Source organism: Herpailurus yagouaroundi, unplaced genomic scaffold (assembly GCF_014898765.1).
Source record: "Herpailurus yagouaroundi ecotype Mexico unplaced genomic scaffold, PumYag 203, whole genome shotgun sequence".
NCBI lineage: Eukaryota > Metazoa > Chordata > Mammalia > Carnivora > Felidae > Herpailurus > Herpailurus yagouaroundi.
Window position 1 is genome coordinate 20597028 of NW_024412434.1, and position 15018 is coordinate 20612045.

General features: G+C 41.1%; 1 protein-coding gene across 1 annotated transcript in view; it reads left to right on the top strand.

The window, feature by feature from the left end:
- CDNF (cerebral dopamine neurotrophic factor) overlaps nucleotides 1-10411 on the top strand; it is a 20750-nt gene extending 10339 nt beyond the window's left edge. The window contains exons 2-4 of the mRNA XM_040451365.1: nucleotides 2084-2211; nucleotides 3989-4130; nucleotides 9748-10411. Of these exons, the coding sequence (XP_040307299.1) occupies nucleotides 2084-2211; nucleotides 3989-4130; nucleotides 9748-9926 (449 nt within the window). The 3' untranslated portion in view covers nucleotides 9927-10411. The remainder of the gene's footprint in view (nucleotides 1-2083; nucleotides 2212-3988; nucleotides 4131-9747) is intronic.
- Nucleotides 10412-15018: the final 4607 nt, after the last annotated feature.

The window sequence follows — 15018 nt, forward strand, 5'->3', positions numbered from 1 at the left end:
TTTCTTTCTTTCTTTCTTTCTTTCTTTCTTTCTTTCTTTCTTTCTTTTCTTTCTCTTTCCTGCCTTCTAGTGGACTGATAAATGTTTTAACAATCCTTCCCCATGCCCTGCACCAATACTGATCTGAAAGTAATCTTTATATTACTTATACTTTTAGTTATTACCCTTACATTGTTAACATGATTAGTTGGCTAAAAATTATTATGAGTTAACAAGAATGTTTCTCTACCCTCTTCCTGGGTGGTAAAGGATCTTAGGAAGTTTCACATGAATTCTCCTTTATTTTCCATCTTATGTGTTGGGATTGTCCTGCATTTGGATTTTACCCTATGTTTATACCCCTACGTGTTCATTATTATTGTTTACATAGTTAATCTTGATTTAGATTTTTCTCCCACTTGCCATTCTCTTTTCTCACATTACTTCTTGTGATGTGTTTCTCCTTTCTGGATTTTGCCTCCTTCTTCCTGCATTTTATCTTTTAGCGGGGCTCTTAAAGTGCTTTGTACATAGGATCCTCAATAAATATTTATTAAATAAATTAACTTAATCAAATGCAATAGTTTAGACTACACTAGGTGTCTAGTTTGTATATTAGGGTGATCGGTAGATCTTGCCTCATTTATCAGACCGCTAGATAATCAGACACTTGATTATTAGGGATGGGGGACAGAGCACATTACCTGGTTTTTGTTAATACCATGAATCAAGAGTGGGATAGAGAGCACCCAGGGCCTTAGCACTCTCCACTCTTCCTTAGTATGTTTCTCTAGAATTCTTTTTTTTTTAAGTTTTCTTTTTTAACATTTATTTTTGAGACAGAGAGAGGTAGAGAATGAGCAGGGGAGGGGGAGAGAGAGAGAGAGATACAGAATCTGAAGCAGGCTCCAGGCTCTGAGCTGTTTGTTAGCACAGAGCCCGACGCGGAGCTTGAACTCACAAACTGCAAAACCATGACCTGAGTTGAAGTTGGACGCTCAACCGGCTGAGCCACCCAGGCACCCCTCTCTAGAGTTCTTTCTAAATCTAGTGCCACTGTTTTCCAGCATAAGCTTCTGGCCTCCATTTTCTTCTTTCCTACTTGGACCAGACACTTGCCCCATCTGAGAAAGCCACATGGAAAGCAGCTTCCTCCTAGGGCAGAGGTACCTACTGGCTAAGTGTGTAGGGCCCAGGTCAGATGAGCAGGGATTTCATTCCCTCTCTAGCACTTATTAGGCAAGTTAACTGACCACTCTTTGACTCAGCTATCTCATCTGTAAAATAAGGATAGTAATGCAATTATATCCACACTTTGTTGTGAGACTTGAATGGGTTAATAATATACATTCGAACAGTGCTAACACCTGTTAAGTACAACCTTAAGTACGGTTGTTGTTGTTGCCTGTGCCACTTCTCAGCTCCCTCCACCCCTTCACTGGCTCTGGATGCTGAGAGTGAATATGATTGTTCAGTTTGGAGTCTCATGTAGGTCCATGATGATAGAACATACAGACATGCAGACAACCAAGGGGTTTCATATAAGATATGTATTCAGGTTTTCCTCTGTGCTTTAAACAAAGCTGTCCCAAGCATCGTATCCTACATAAAGCTATATTTTCTTTAAGGGTTAAATTTTGAGGGAAAATTCTCATTGTAGGTTCAACTTGATTCCAAAAATTGATTCATTTATTGATTGATTCAATAAGTATTATTCAAGGCCCAATACTAATAGCTATAGGCCCCAAACCATTCTTTTTTTTTTTTTTTAATGGTTATTTATTTATTTTGAGAGAAAGAGAGAGAGCACACAAACAGAGGAGGGGCAGAGAGAGGAAGAGAGAGAATCCCAAGCAGGCTCTGTGCTGAGAGTGGTGCTTGATTCCATGAACTATGAGATCATGACCTGAGGCAAAATCCAGACACTTAACTGACTGAGCCACCAAGGTGCCCCTGGCCCCAAACCATTCTTACTTATAATTTGAATCCATTGTCATAATGTGTTGAATCATATTTAACTTTTTTATTTGATGAGTGGGACACCCACATAGGTGTGGTAATAGTTATATTAAACATAAATACATAATTTCTTTGATTCTTCTAGTATGTAAAGAATTCCTGAACCGATTCTATAACTCCCTGATAGCCAGAGGAGTCAACTTTTCCCTGGACACCATAGAAAAGGAATTGGTCAGCTTTTGCTTGGATGTCAAAGGAAAAGAAAACCGCCTGGTATGGTACATTTTCACCTTTCATTTTTCCCTTATGCTTGAAGAAAAGTGTTAATGGCTTCGTTTCTCATCTTAGTCTTAATGTCTCCTGCTTAGATGCTTGCCTCAAGGATGTTCACTGTAGATAGCAAGCAGAAATTGGTCTTCCAGTGAAGTGTACTCATGTATTTTCATCTAGAACATATCTGGTTTCATTTTGCTTTCTGAATAAACCATAGGCAACCAGTTCCACGTTTTAAGTAAATTCACACAAATTCCTAATGACAAATTTCTGTCCTGGGTTGAGTGGGTAGACTTTCTCTTTCTTATCAAGACTATTACAGGGGTGCCTGGGTGGCTCAGTCGGTTGGGCACCCAACTTCGGCTCAGGTCATGGTCTCACAGTTTGTGGCTTCGAGCCCTGTGTCAGGCTCTGTGCTGACAGCTTGGAGCCTGGAGCCTGCTTCGGATTCTGTGTCTCCCTCCCTCTCTGTTCCTCCCCTGCTCATGCTCTGTCTCTCTCTCTCTCCTTCAAAAATAAATAAAAACATTTAAAAAAATTGAAAAAAAAAAGACTATTAGTGAAACCTATCAAAACATTTTTATAACATCATTCATAACTAATTTTTTTTTTAATTTTTTTTCAACGTTTATTTATTTTTGGGACAGAGAGAGACAGAGCACGAACGGGGGAGGGGCAGAGAGAGAGGGAGACACAGAATCGGAAACAGGCTCCAGGCTCTGAGCCATCAGCCCAGAGCCCGACGCGGGGCTCGAACTCACGGACCGCGAGATCGCGACCTGGCTGAAGTCGGACGCTCAACTGACTGCGCCACCCAGGCGCCCCTTTAACTAATTCTTTATATTATTTTATAATGGTGTTTTCTGAGTATACAAAGATGACTTATTTCAACATAGTGTTTCACTTCACTACAGATAATTGTAGGCCAATCCATTTCGCCTAGAATTTTCGTGTTCAATTTGTCAGTTAAATCTGCATTATTGACTGTTCACCACTGACACATTGTAAACCTCTCACCATTTGTTTGTACCATTAAGTTTCATATTTTTTTTAAATTTTTTTTTTCAACGTTTTTTATTTCTTTTTGGGACAGAGAGAGACAGAGCATGAATGGGGGAGGGGCAGAGAGAGAGGGAGACACAGAATCGGAAACGGGCTCCAGGCTCTGAGCCATCAGCCCAGAGCCCGACGCGGGGCTCGAACTCACGGACCGCGAGATCGTGACCTGGCTGAAGTCGGACACTTAACCAACTGCGCCACCCAGGCGCCCCATAAGTTTCATATTTTTAAATGAAAGTGCTTAAGTTGGGCAGCTGGGAAGGCAGCATAGCATGATGGGGAAGGGTATGGACTCTAGAGCCAAAATGGTGGATTTTTCCATTCTGTCTCTTCTGCTTGCCAGCTGGGTGACCTTCAGTTGGCTTGGGTGTAAAATGGAGATAATTATAGTACTTACTTCACAGGATTGTTGTGAGAATTCACTAAGTTAAGACCTTTAAAGCCCCGAGAGCAGTGAGAGCAGCAGCACCTGACACAGAGAAAACACTTAGCAAGTGTCAGCCCTTATTAGTCTTTGAGCATCGTGTGAATCGCAGGGCACTTCTAATTAACATGATCACGGGGATGGAATCGTTTGTTTTTTGGTGTCTTAGTCAGCAGGGGTTAAAATTTAATAGCTGGGCCATGAAAACTAGGTTAACCTCTCTCTCACTTCTCTGAACTATATTAACTTTTTTCCGTCACCCAGCGACACTAAATTATCTTCGTTCTCCGTCAGTGCTATTATCTGGGAGCGACGAGAGATGCAGCCACAAAGATCCTAAGTGAGGTCGCTCGCCCAATGAGCGTGCATATGCCTGCAACAAAGATTTGTGAGAAGCTTAAGAAGATGGACAGCCAGATCTGTGAGCTGAAATATGGTATAATGGAGTCAAATGTATTTTTCCACTATGTCCAAAGCATTGCCAATTCTCTACACCGAGGGCCCTGTTTCTAAAACGTGAATGTGGGAAGAGAAGGCATTCTCCACTGGCCAGTAGGTCGCTGGGCTGCTGGATGGTGCCTAGCGACATCCGAGCTCCTTTGGGGGAACAGAAAGGAGTAAAGCGCAATCAGCACCAGGTAGAACCGCCAACCCAGATAGCAACGTTTAATCTCTTACATCACCAAGGCAAGGCCAACTATGTCTGTCAAGGAAAAATTCAAAATGTAAAGGGAGCAGCTACTCATGGTGATTTAGCTCTTGGTAAGCTATTAAGGCAAAACGTTGCATCGATTCCAAGGTGATGTCAGGACTTTGTGGTTTTAAGTATGACTATGACTTGTTCCCCTAGATTTGTCTGCCATTCTGCCGGGTTTACATTTTAGGAAATAGGTTATTCACATCAAGTCAGGTTTTGCTTGATGAAGTAACCTTATCGAGGGTGCCTAAAATAAACAGTGAAGAACAGAAGAAGATGTCCTATTTAAAACAGTATCCTTGGCCTTATGAATTCCACAGATATAGATCTATTCTTACACAGTACTGAGGATTTGTATCTGGGCCAGCCTTTTGGGTAGACTGAATAGGTGTGATAAAAGCCATCCCTCCCTTAGTCTATCCTTAACACCTGAGATTCTACCAGGCGAGACTCATTTCTTTTGCTTAAGTCATTTTTTTTATGTTGCGTATCCATTGTAGTATTGTAAACTACCTAAGTAATTAGCATCCAACTCTGAATTACCTTAGTCTTATTTTCCAAGATAGCTGTGTAATATGCGTATGCACCATAGCAACATAGCTGGCTTTAACTAGGTTTAAGGTCGGAAGATACCAAAGGCAACCTATTTCTCAATTTTTTTGCCAAGGACAGGCTCTCATCTCCAAGGTAGTGATTATGGGGAAGGCATCCATTTTTATTGGCTTCCAAGTAATGAAGTAGAGGCAGGAATCATTGAGTCCATATAAACAATATTCACAGAAGGGACAAACTATGCTGATTCTTTCATTTGCCAGATGTATTTTGAACAATGTCTGCTATATTCAAGGGATCCTACTTGGCTCCTTGACTAATAGAAAAATCAATCAGATATTATTGAGAAGAAACACATACTTACTAATGTTTTGGCAGTGATGGCCACTAGAGGCCCTTGGGGAGCCATAAACTAGCTTTAATTTTGGGATCAACATTTTCCTTACTGTTTTAGGGTTACAGAGTTTTTCCTGTTTTAAAATTAATGCCAGAAGCCAAGTTCTCTAGAAAAACTCAAAGATACTACTGACACTAGCAAGAAAGTTTTTTCTCCCCCTCAGTCATTTATTTATTTATTTTTTCAATCATTTATTTTGACTGGACTACTAGTTCTAAATTCTCTTTCCCAGCTTATTGTTGGCAGGAAAGTTGAGATTGAACAGGGTCTTTGAATTGTGGGATATTAATAATTTGAGCTATCAAAGCTTCTATGTTTAAAGGTATTTTGTTAAGTCAGCCATGAAATTAACAAACAAGGTAAGTGTAGAGTGGATTATGTTTTCAATTAGAAAGGTGTCATTTGGTTTTTAACCCGAAAGAAGGTTTTTGCTAGCTCTCTCTCTCTCTTTTTTTTTTTTTTTTTTTAAGAATGGGGATCACTATAAAAATATAAGCGTTCTCGGGAGCACAGAGTGTAGCTGACCCTCCAAATAAAAAAAGGTTTGAAAATGTCAGCTTTTATTATTTTATTTTTATTTATTTTTCCACATTTATTGAGACTTAATTGACATAAACATTGTGTAAGTTTAAGGCATATACCATGTTGATTTGAAACACTTACATATTGCAGTATCACCACTGTGTTAGCTAACACCTCCATCATGCCTTACGATAACCATACCTTTTTTGTAATGAGAACATTTAAGATGCACTCTCTTAGTAACTTTCAAGTGTATAATACAATGTTATTAAGATAATTACCACGATGTACATTTTAGATCCCCAGAGTCTGTACCCTTTGGCCAGCCTCTTCGGCCAATTTCTCCACCCCCCAGCCCCTGGTAACCACCATTCTACTCTCTGTTTCTGTTAGTCTGGCTTTTTGACATTCTGTGTATAAGTGATACCACAGAGTTTTTGTCTTTCTCTGTCTTATTTCACCTAGCATAATGTCCTCAAAGTCCATTCATATTGTTGCAAGTAGCAGCATTTCTTTTCTCATGGCTGAATAACACTTCATTGTATGTATATACGTTTGTATCAGACACAGACACAGAGCACATCTTCTTTATCCATTCATCTATTGACACTTAGGTTGTTTCCATATCTTCGCTACTCTGAAAAATGCTGCAATGAACATGAGAGTGCAGATCTCTCTTTCATATCCTGTTTTCATTTCCTTTTGATATATACCTAGAAGTGGGATTGCTGAATCACTTGGTAGTTCTACTTTTAATTTTTAAAGGAACCACCGTACCATTTTCCATAGTGACTGTACTAACTTACACTACCACCAACGGTGATTTTTTCCAAATCATTTCCAATACTTGCTGTCTCTTAGGTTTTTGATGACAGCCATTTTAACAGGTGTGAGGTGAAATCTCATTGTAGTGTTGTTCTGCATGTCCCTTATGATTAGTGACGTTGAGCACCTTATCATGTACCTGTTGGCCATTTGTATGTCTTCTTTGGGAAAACTGTCCATGTCTATTCAGTTCCTCTGCCAATTTTTTTGATCAGATTGTTTACATTTTTTTTTGCTGTAGAGTTGTATGAGTTCTTTATATATTTTGGATAGTCACCCCTTATCACATATATGATTTTCAAATATTTTCTCTCATTCCGTAACTTGCTATTTATTTTGTTGATGGCTTCTTGGCTGTGCAGCAACTTTTTAGTTTGATATGGTCCCACTTACTGATTTTTGCTTTTGTTGTTGTGCTTTGGTGTCATATCCAAAAAATGGCTGCCAAGACCAATATCAAGGAGACTTTCCCTAGGTTTTCTTCCAGGATTTTTATAGTTTCAGATCTGATGTTTAATTCTTCAATCCATTTCAAGTTAATATTCATGAGTGGTGAAAGCCAAGGGTCCAGTTTCATTTTTCTTCATGTGGTTATCCAGTTTTCCAAACACCATTTATCGAAGAGACTATTCTTTCCCCATTGCATATTCTTGGCTCCTTTGTCAAATCTTAGTTGACCGTATATGCAAGGGCTTATTTCTGGGCTTTTGATACTGATGGGATTTTGGAGTGATGGTGGGGATCAGGAGCCAATGGCCCAGAAAGAATTCTTGAGACATCTTTGGTGCAAAAAGGTGATTTTATTAAAGCATGGGGACAGGACCTGTGGGCAGATAGAGCTGCATTGGGGTTGTGAAGAGTGACTGGTTATATACTATGAAGATGGGGGAGGTAAAGTCAAAAGGGAGGCCTCCAGAAAGACGTTGATATGCTAAAGAGGACTCCTAAGATACCTGAGGCTTTGCTATTGTCAAGCTAAGGTTATTTTCCCTCTAGTAAGGCATTAACATTAAGACAGCAGGGAGTTCCTGGAGAAATGTTCTACTCTGTATTTGCTTCAAGTATTTGTCAATGGGCTGCAGGTTATAAAGAAATTTAATGTCATTTATATTTTCTTCTTCTTTGTTCCCCATATCACTGCGGAGGGGAGGGTGATGTTAATGCTCCAGGAAACTGAGTCAGTCTATGGGTTTCTGGAGGCTAAGCTATTGATAAGATTACCTTTTTCTTGTAATTTACTAAGACATCTATAAACTGATGGAGACTCCTGTCCTGTGTCGCATGACTGTGAACTCTATCAGTTAACCACTGGCTTGTTTTTTTGTTTTTTTTTTTTTTTTTGCCTTTGTTCTTGGGCAGCCAGGAGTGCCTGAGGAATATCACGCATATCCCACCGAGGGTGGGGGGGGGACGGGGTATTGTTAGGTAGTGCCCAGTCCTCAGCTTGCCTTATGCTCTCTCATCAATACTACTCCACTGGTATGTGTATGTGTCTGCTTTTATGCCGGTACCACCCTGCTTTATTATAGCTTTGTAGTATGGTTTGGAATCAGGAAGTGTGATGTTTCCAGCTTTGTTCTTTCTGAGGATTGCTTTGGCTAATCTAGGTCTTTAGTGTCTCAGTACAAATTGAGGTTTTTTTTTTTCTTTCTTTCTTTTTTTTTTTTTTTGTGAAAAATGCCAGTGGAATTTTGACAGGGATTGCATTAAATCTGTAGATGGCTTGGGGTAGGATGGGCATTGTAACAATATTAATCTTCTGATCCATGAACATGGGATGTCTTTCCATTTGTGTCCTCTTTAATTTGTTTCATCAAAGTACTGTAGTTTTCAGTGTATAGATCTTTCACCTCCTTGGTTAAATTAATTCCTAAGTATAAAGTCCCACTTTTACACTTGAGCACACTTACTGGAAATTTTTGATAAATCACTTGACCACTATGTTAGGTTGTTAAAAGGCTTTTAAATGCTGTGTTTATTATGCAGGGAAAAAGGAAAGGGCTACTCAAGAGAAGTCAGGCTGTAAAACTCCTGTGCTGCTACCAGTTGTTTAATAAGCAAGCTTAAATGTTGTATCCATGTTCAAGCACATGCCTGTCATGGGGCAGGGGGAAGGGGATTTGCCGCTGGAAGGAAAGAATTTCCTCTTTCTGATGGGGAAATTATGAGTATGTCATAGATGAGCTTATTTTTTTTTCTTTTTCTTTTTGAGTTTGGCAATAGAGAAGTAGTTGAGTTCTTGACATTCTCTGCAGATAGTCTGTAAATGAAAACAGTAGTCTTTCTCCAGGAGTTAGTTGTTGACAAGAGTCGATAGCAAGAAGGTAAGGAACCAGATTGGCCGGCACTAAGGCACTAGCATGGGAGAAGTGGGTATATCCCAAAGGACCGGAAAGGAATGCTGTGATGATTTTGTAATCCCAGTAGGGGCAGAGGACGAGGTGAGTTCAAGCAGAGAACCGAAACAATGAAAGATCAATGAGAATGTTCTTAATTTTATTCACGTGTTTTGGTTTCTTTGCATTCGTATTTAAAAACTCTTAACAGTGCTTTGTAATAGGTGTGCCCGTCTGTTTTAATGCAGACATATCTTCGTACAGAAAGTGAACCGTCACTTTCTAGTGAATTACGACGGAGGGCTTTCGATCGGCCACACTCAAGGCCACCCCAAGTCATTGCAGTTTATCAATCCCCTTCTTTTTTCCTGGGGAAGAACAATTAGGAGGCAGCACAGTGGTTTTAGTAATTACGATCTTGAGAAGCCATGGAGTGGTCGCAAATACTGCAAAGCTACCCACGCCCCTGTCTTGGAGCAAGTTATAATTTCCTGGAGAGCAAGTTTAATAGAACGCAAATGATGCCACTAGCTTTGTAGATAACACATTTTCCTTAGGTAGATCTTGGTTTCCATAGAAATCGGAAGTGTTTCCCACTTTGGAACAAAGGGTAGTCGGCACCAAGATAAGTAACACCACTGGCCTTTCTAGGTGTTTCACAGTTGTTTTGGTTTTTTAAAAACTGTGCTTTCCCCCCCACCCCCCATCCCTTTCTGTCGTTTAGAAAAGCAGCTGGACCTGGCATCAGTGGACCTCTCAAAGATGAGAGTAGCGGAGCTGAAACAGATACTGCGCAGCTGGGGCGAGGAGTGCAGAGCCTGTGCGGAAAAAACCGACTACGTGGATCTGATCACAGAACTGGCCCCCAAGTATGCAGCGGCGCCCCCCAAATCAGAGCTCTGACCCCTGGGCGCCGCCGACGCGCCCTTGATGGGAGACACAGTGACTCTCCAGGATACGGACTTGGGGGTTAGGAGTAACCGGGAGCTGCGCTGTATGTGGTCTCATACTTTTCGTTTTGCTAATACAACCAATCAAGACTTGCTTACGGGGGTTGTAATTAAAATGTAATATCAGTGGCATCTTACATTTGCAGTGTGAGAAAACCTGAAAGTGCCTTTCTCATAATGTTTGGGAGGATTGTGTGTATGTCATCGTCCGTTTCCTTAAAATTGGGAAACGCGAACGACTGAAAAATGGATGAAGTTGAGTCCAAGAAGGAAGACAGTGCCCAGACGTCCCCCCTCTGTGCACTAATTTTTAATTAAATATATTGGTTTACGGTAAAAGAACAATGTTTGGTTTACCTAACTCCCACCTTCAACCCTAAGCAATAACACGGCATAATCAAAAGGCTTTAAAGAGTAAACTGTGTATTTTCAACTGCACAGCAGTCTACATTCTGGCTCTGTTTGGTATCAGATGTGGGAGGGCAGGAGGCACTACTTGAAATGAGGGTTTCCCCAAAGAATACCTATTTAAACCTACCGAAAGAAAATAGATGGAGAATCCAAGCAAGTATAGCCAACGTTTCAGCAAACCGTATCAACGCTCAGGCTGTTGATTGAACCAAGCTCAAGGTGTTTTCTACTCCTTTCTACCACATGTTAGACAAGCTTTTGCCAGAGGGCTAAAGCCTGGGAAAGGGCGGGCAGGCAACATAGAGCTCTGTGGTTCTTTATCAGCTGTCAATTGTAAAATCGTTCTTGGCTCTATTTTCTGGCCACTAAGAGCAAGAACCCCAGCATACAGAGGCTGACCCCTGCGTGGAAGGTGGAGGCAGGGAAGGCCTGCACAGCAGCTCAAGGGAACTTTCTGGGGTGACGGGAATGTCGTATATCTTGACTGGGGTGGTGGTGACATGGATGAATATGACTGTGAAACTCATCCAGTAGTATAATTAAGATCTGGACATTTTATTGTATATAAATTTTATCTAAAATACTGCTTTAAAAAAGTATTTGAAAATTGCCTGGACTTACTGATTCAAAACGTCTCGCTCATTTAAAGAATTGGGCTTACAGGGGTGCCTGGGTGGCTCAAGTCGGTTGGGCCTTGGACTTCAGCTCAGGTCATGATCTCAAGGTCCGTGAGTTTGAGTCCCGCGTCGGGCTCTGTGCTGACAGCTTGGAGCCTGGAGCCTGCTTCGGGTTCTGTGTCTCCCTCTCTGCCTCTCCCCATCTCATGCTCTCTCTCTCAAAAATAAATAAAACTGGAAAAAAAACTTTAAAAATAAATAAAGAATTGCACTTACTGGGAGTCATTTTGTTGAGTGGAGGAGAAATTTTCCAGACTGAATGTATATGTTGAAAGTATAATTTTCAGGTTCAAATGCTGCACAGCTAAACAAATTTTCAGTTGGGCAGCTAGGACGTAACCAAACTTGTCAGAGAAATGGTGGTTAGTAACTTAAAATTGAGAATAAAAAAACTTTAGTGTAATACATGGCCAAAAGAGTTCCTGTTTCTGAATTTCAGCAGCTTGATCATTATGTGTACATGACTCTACCTTATTATGAATTATATTCTTTTTTTTTTTTTAATTTTTTTTTTCCGACGTTTTTTATTTATTTTTGGAACAGAGAGAGACAGAGCATGAACGGGGGAGGGGCAGAGAGGGAGGGAGACACAGAATGGGAAACAGGCTCCAGGCTCTGAGCCATCAGCCCAGAGCCCGACGCGGGGCTCGAACTCACGGACCGTGAGACCGTGACCCGGCTGAAGTCGGACGCTTAACCGACTGCGCCACCCAGGCGCCCCTGAATTATATTCTTAAAAAGCCCAAATTTAGGTGTTTACTTTTTGTAACCTTTATATTTGTTTTTCTTTAGTGCATTTGAGAAACTTATCATTTGAAAACAGAAACTTATCATTTGAAAGTAGTTTGATGTCTGAATTCAAAATCAGGGCATATTTTTCAGTGTCATTTTTTCAGGATATAAATCTAGGTAATAAGAACATGGCCCAGCAGTTCATTCAAATCCATGATGTTTGGTCTGGCTTTTCAAAGAGCATTTTCTCTATGTTAGTGCCACTGAAACTTTCCAACTGTGCACAGAAGTCACCCGGGGGGGATCTTGTTAAAATGTGGACTCTGATTCAGGAGGCCTGGGCGTGGCGGTGGGGGGAGGGGGCGGGCGGGGAGCTGAGACTGCTTCTCTTTCTTTAAAAAAAAAATTTTTTTTTAAACATTTATTCATTTTAGAGAGAGCACAAGTAGGGGAGGGGCAGAGAGAGAGGAAGACAGAATCCAAAGCAGGCTCCAGGCTGTGAGCTGTCAGCATAGAGCCCAATGTGGGGCTTGAACTCAGCAACTGCAAGATCATGACCTGAGCCGAAGTCGGATGTTTAACTGACTGAGCCACACAGGTGCCCCTAGACTTTGCTTTTCTTTTTTTTTTTTTTTTAATTTTTTTTTCAACGTTTTTATTTATTTTTGGGACAGAGAGAGACAGAGCATGAATGGGGGAGGGGCAGAGAGAGAGGGAGACACAGAATCGGAAACAGGCTCCAGGCTCCGAGCCATCAGCCCAGAGCCTGACGCAGGGCTCAAACTCACGGACCGCGAGATTGTGACCTGGCTGAAGTCGGACGCTTAACCGACTGCGCCACCCAGGCGCCCCTAGACTTTGCTTTTCTAACAAGCCCCTAAGTGATGCCTGTGCTGCTCTGTCACACTGAGTGGACCCTGCCGTTGATTTATTGATTTATCTCCAACCGCTAATCTCAATCAGTTAGGTTTTTGACAGAGCTGAATATAACAACAACAACAACAACAACAACAACAAGACAACTGACAATAAATGCGCAAGAGTTGATTCTCTTATGTGGAAGTCCAGAGATAGCTGCTCTAAGTAAACACAGCAGTGCCACGAAGTTATTAGGGATTTAGTTCTTAACTTTTTGCTTTACATCATCGGGGCACGTTCCATTCTTCACCCATGGTCCGAGTTGGCTCTGGAGCTCCTTTTTCCAGAAGGGAGAAGGCTGCAAAGAACTGCCTTTAAGCTGAGGCAGACTTTTGAGGGCAGCCTTCAGCTCTTCCCTTCCTCTCACCCCTTCCCCACCCGAAGGTCCACTTCCATTCAGCACTTTGCTTATAGGTGATTGATCAGAACTTAAGCACTTGCCAAACCTAGCTGCAAGGGAGTTTGGGAAATAACATCCTTTGGTTGAGTTCATGGCTGCCCAAGTAAAATCAGGATTCTTTTTTCACTGAGGAAGAAGAAATAGTTTGTGGCCACAAGCCATCTCTGCCACACAGCATAAATATTTTGTTCCCATGAATCTTGGTTGTAATTCCTGGTTATTAGACCCTGAATAACTCTTCCTCCTTACTATTTGCTTCTTTTGTAAATGTAGGCAATTATGTCTTTCTTTCTCTTTCTGGTGTGACAAGAAGCAACTACTGTTTTTCTATTGTATTTTCACTTTATTTTTTTAAAACATTTTTTGTTAAAGTTTATTTATTTATTTTGAAAGAGACAGCGCATGAGCAGGGGAGGGGCAGAGAGGGAAAGACAGAGAGTCCCAAGCAGGTTCCGCGTTGTAAGTGCAGAGCCTGATGGGGGGCTCAAACCCATGACACTTGGAGATCATGACCTGAACTGAAACCAAGAGTCATATGCTCAACTGACTGAGCCTCCCTGGTGCCCCTATTTTCATTTTAAATTGCTTCCTCTCTCATTGTGTGTGTATACATGTGCAATTTTTGTTGTTTTTAGCTATAATCGATAAACACACAAGATTTTTTTTTTTTTTTTGAGAGAGAGAGGGTGCGAGTGAGGGGCAGAGAGAGAGAGAGAGAGAGAGGGAGACAGAAGCGGGGCTCACTTAGATTGGGGCATGAGTTCTTCCATGTGGGACTCGAACTCAGGAAGCATGAGATCACAACCTGAGCTGAAGTCAGATGCTTAAAGACTGAGCCACCCAGGCGTGTCCCCCCCCACCCCCTACAAAATCTACAAATCGGGCATTCTGACAAAAGTGACAAAACTCTGGACTAAAAACATTCATTTAAACAGCAGCAGTCTGGGGCAGACATTATTCCTGATCTATTCTGGATTTCAAAACGTCCAAGCAGATGACCCTTTAATTTGATGGCTAAATACACATGGGAGACGAGATCTAACATTTCTAAGGTGTAGTTTCTTGAGTACGGATATTTGTCATCCACACTCCACTAAAGAGTGTTAAATTTAGAACAAATTAGATTGGTGTATAGGATAAGAAAATATCTGATTATCAGATCCTTAAAAAACAGCAGAGCCTGTTGTGATCCAGAAGCTCCATCTACGGGTTTGAGCAGCTCTTTGGAAGTGTCTTTTCTAAGCCGACGGCTCAGTTTGTTATCTTCCAGACTCATCCAGAAGAAGTGACTGTCAAGTGTCTATCCTTTCACAGGGTATTTGAAATAAAACAGTTCCACCAAACATGAAACAGAACAGGGGGATTAGCAGCATATACTGCGTTTTGGGGTTGTTTTCGGTATGCTTTTCACTGATAAAAATTTTCAGAATTTGGCATTGTGCAGGCACGCTTGGTGCTGAGTTTCTAAAGCTCACCAGGATTTGAATGAAAGCTGTAACGTGTGAGACAGAAAAATTAAAAATTAAACTGTGAGAATTGACAGAGATAAGGTTGTTACTTGCCACTGAGGTGGATCAGTTTTAGGGCAGTGTTGTTTTTTTTGTTTTTTTGTTTTTTTTAAATTTTTAAATGTTATTTAAATCCAAGTTAGTTAATTTATAGTGTCATAATGATTTCAGGAGTAGAACCCAGTGATTCATCACCTACCTATAAAACCCAGTGCTCATCCCAACAACATGCCCTCCTCTTAATCCCTGTCACCCATTTAGCCCATGCCCACCCGCCTCCCCTCCAGCAACCCTCAGTTTGTTCTCCGGATTTAAGAGTCTCTAATGGTTTGCCTCCCTCTCTCCTTATCTTACGTTTCCTTCTTCAGGGCACTATTTTTTTTTTTTTTTTTAAAGCTT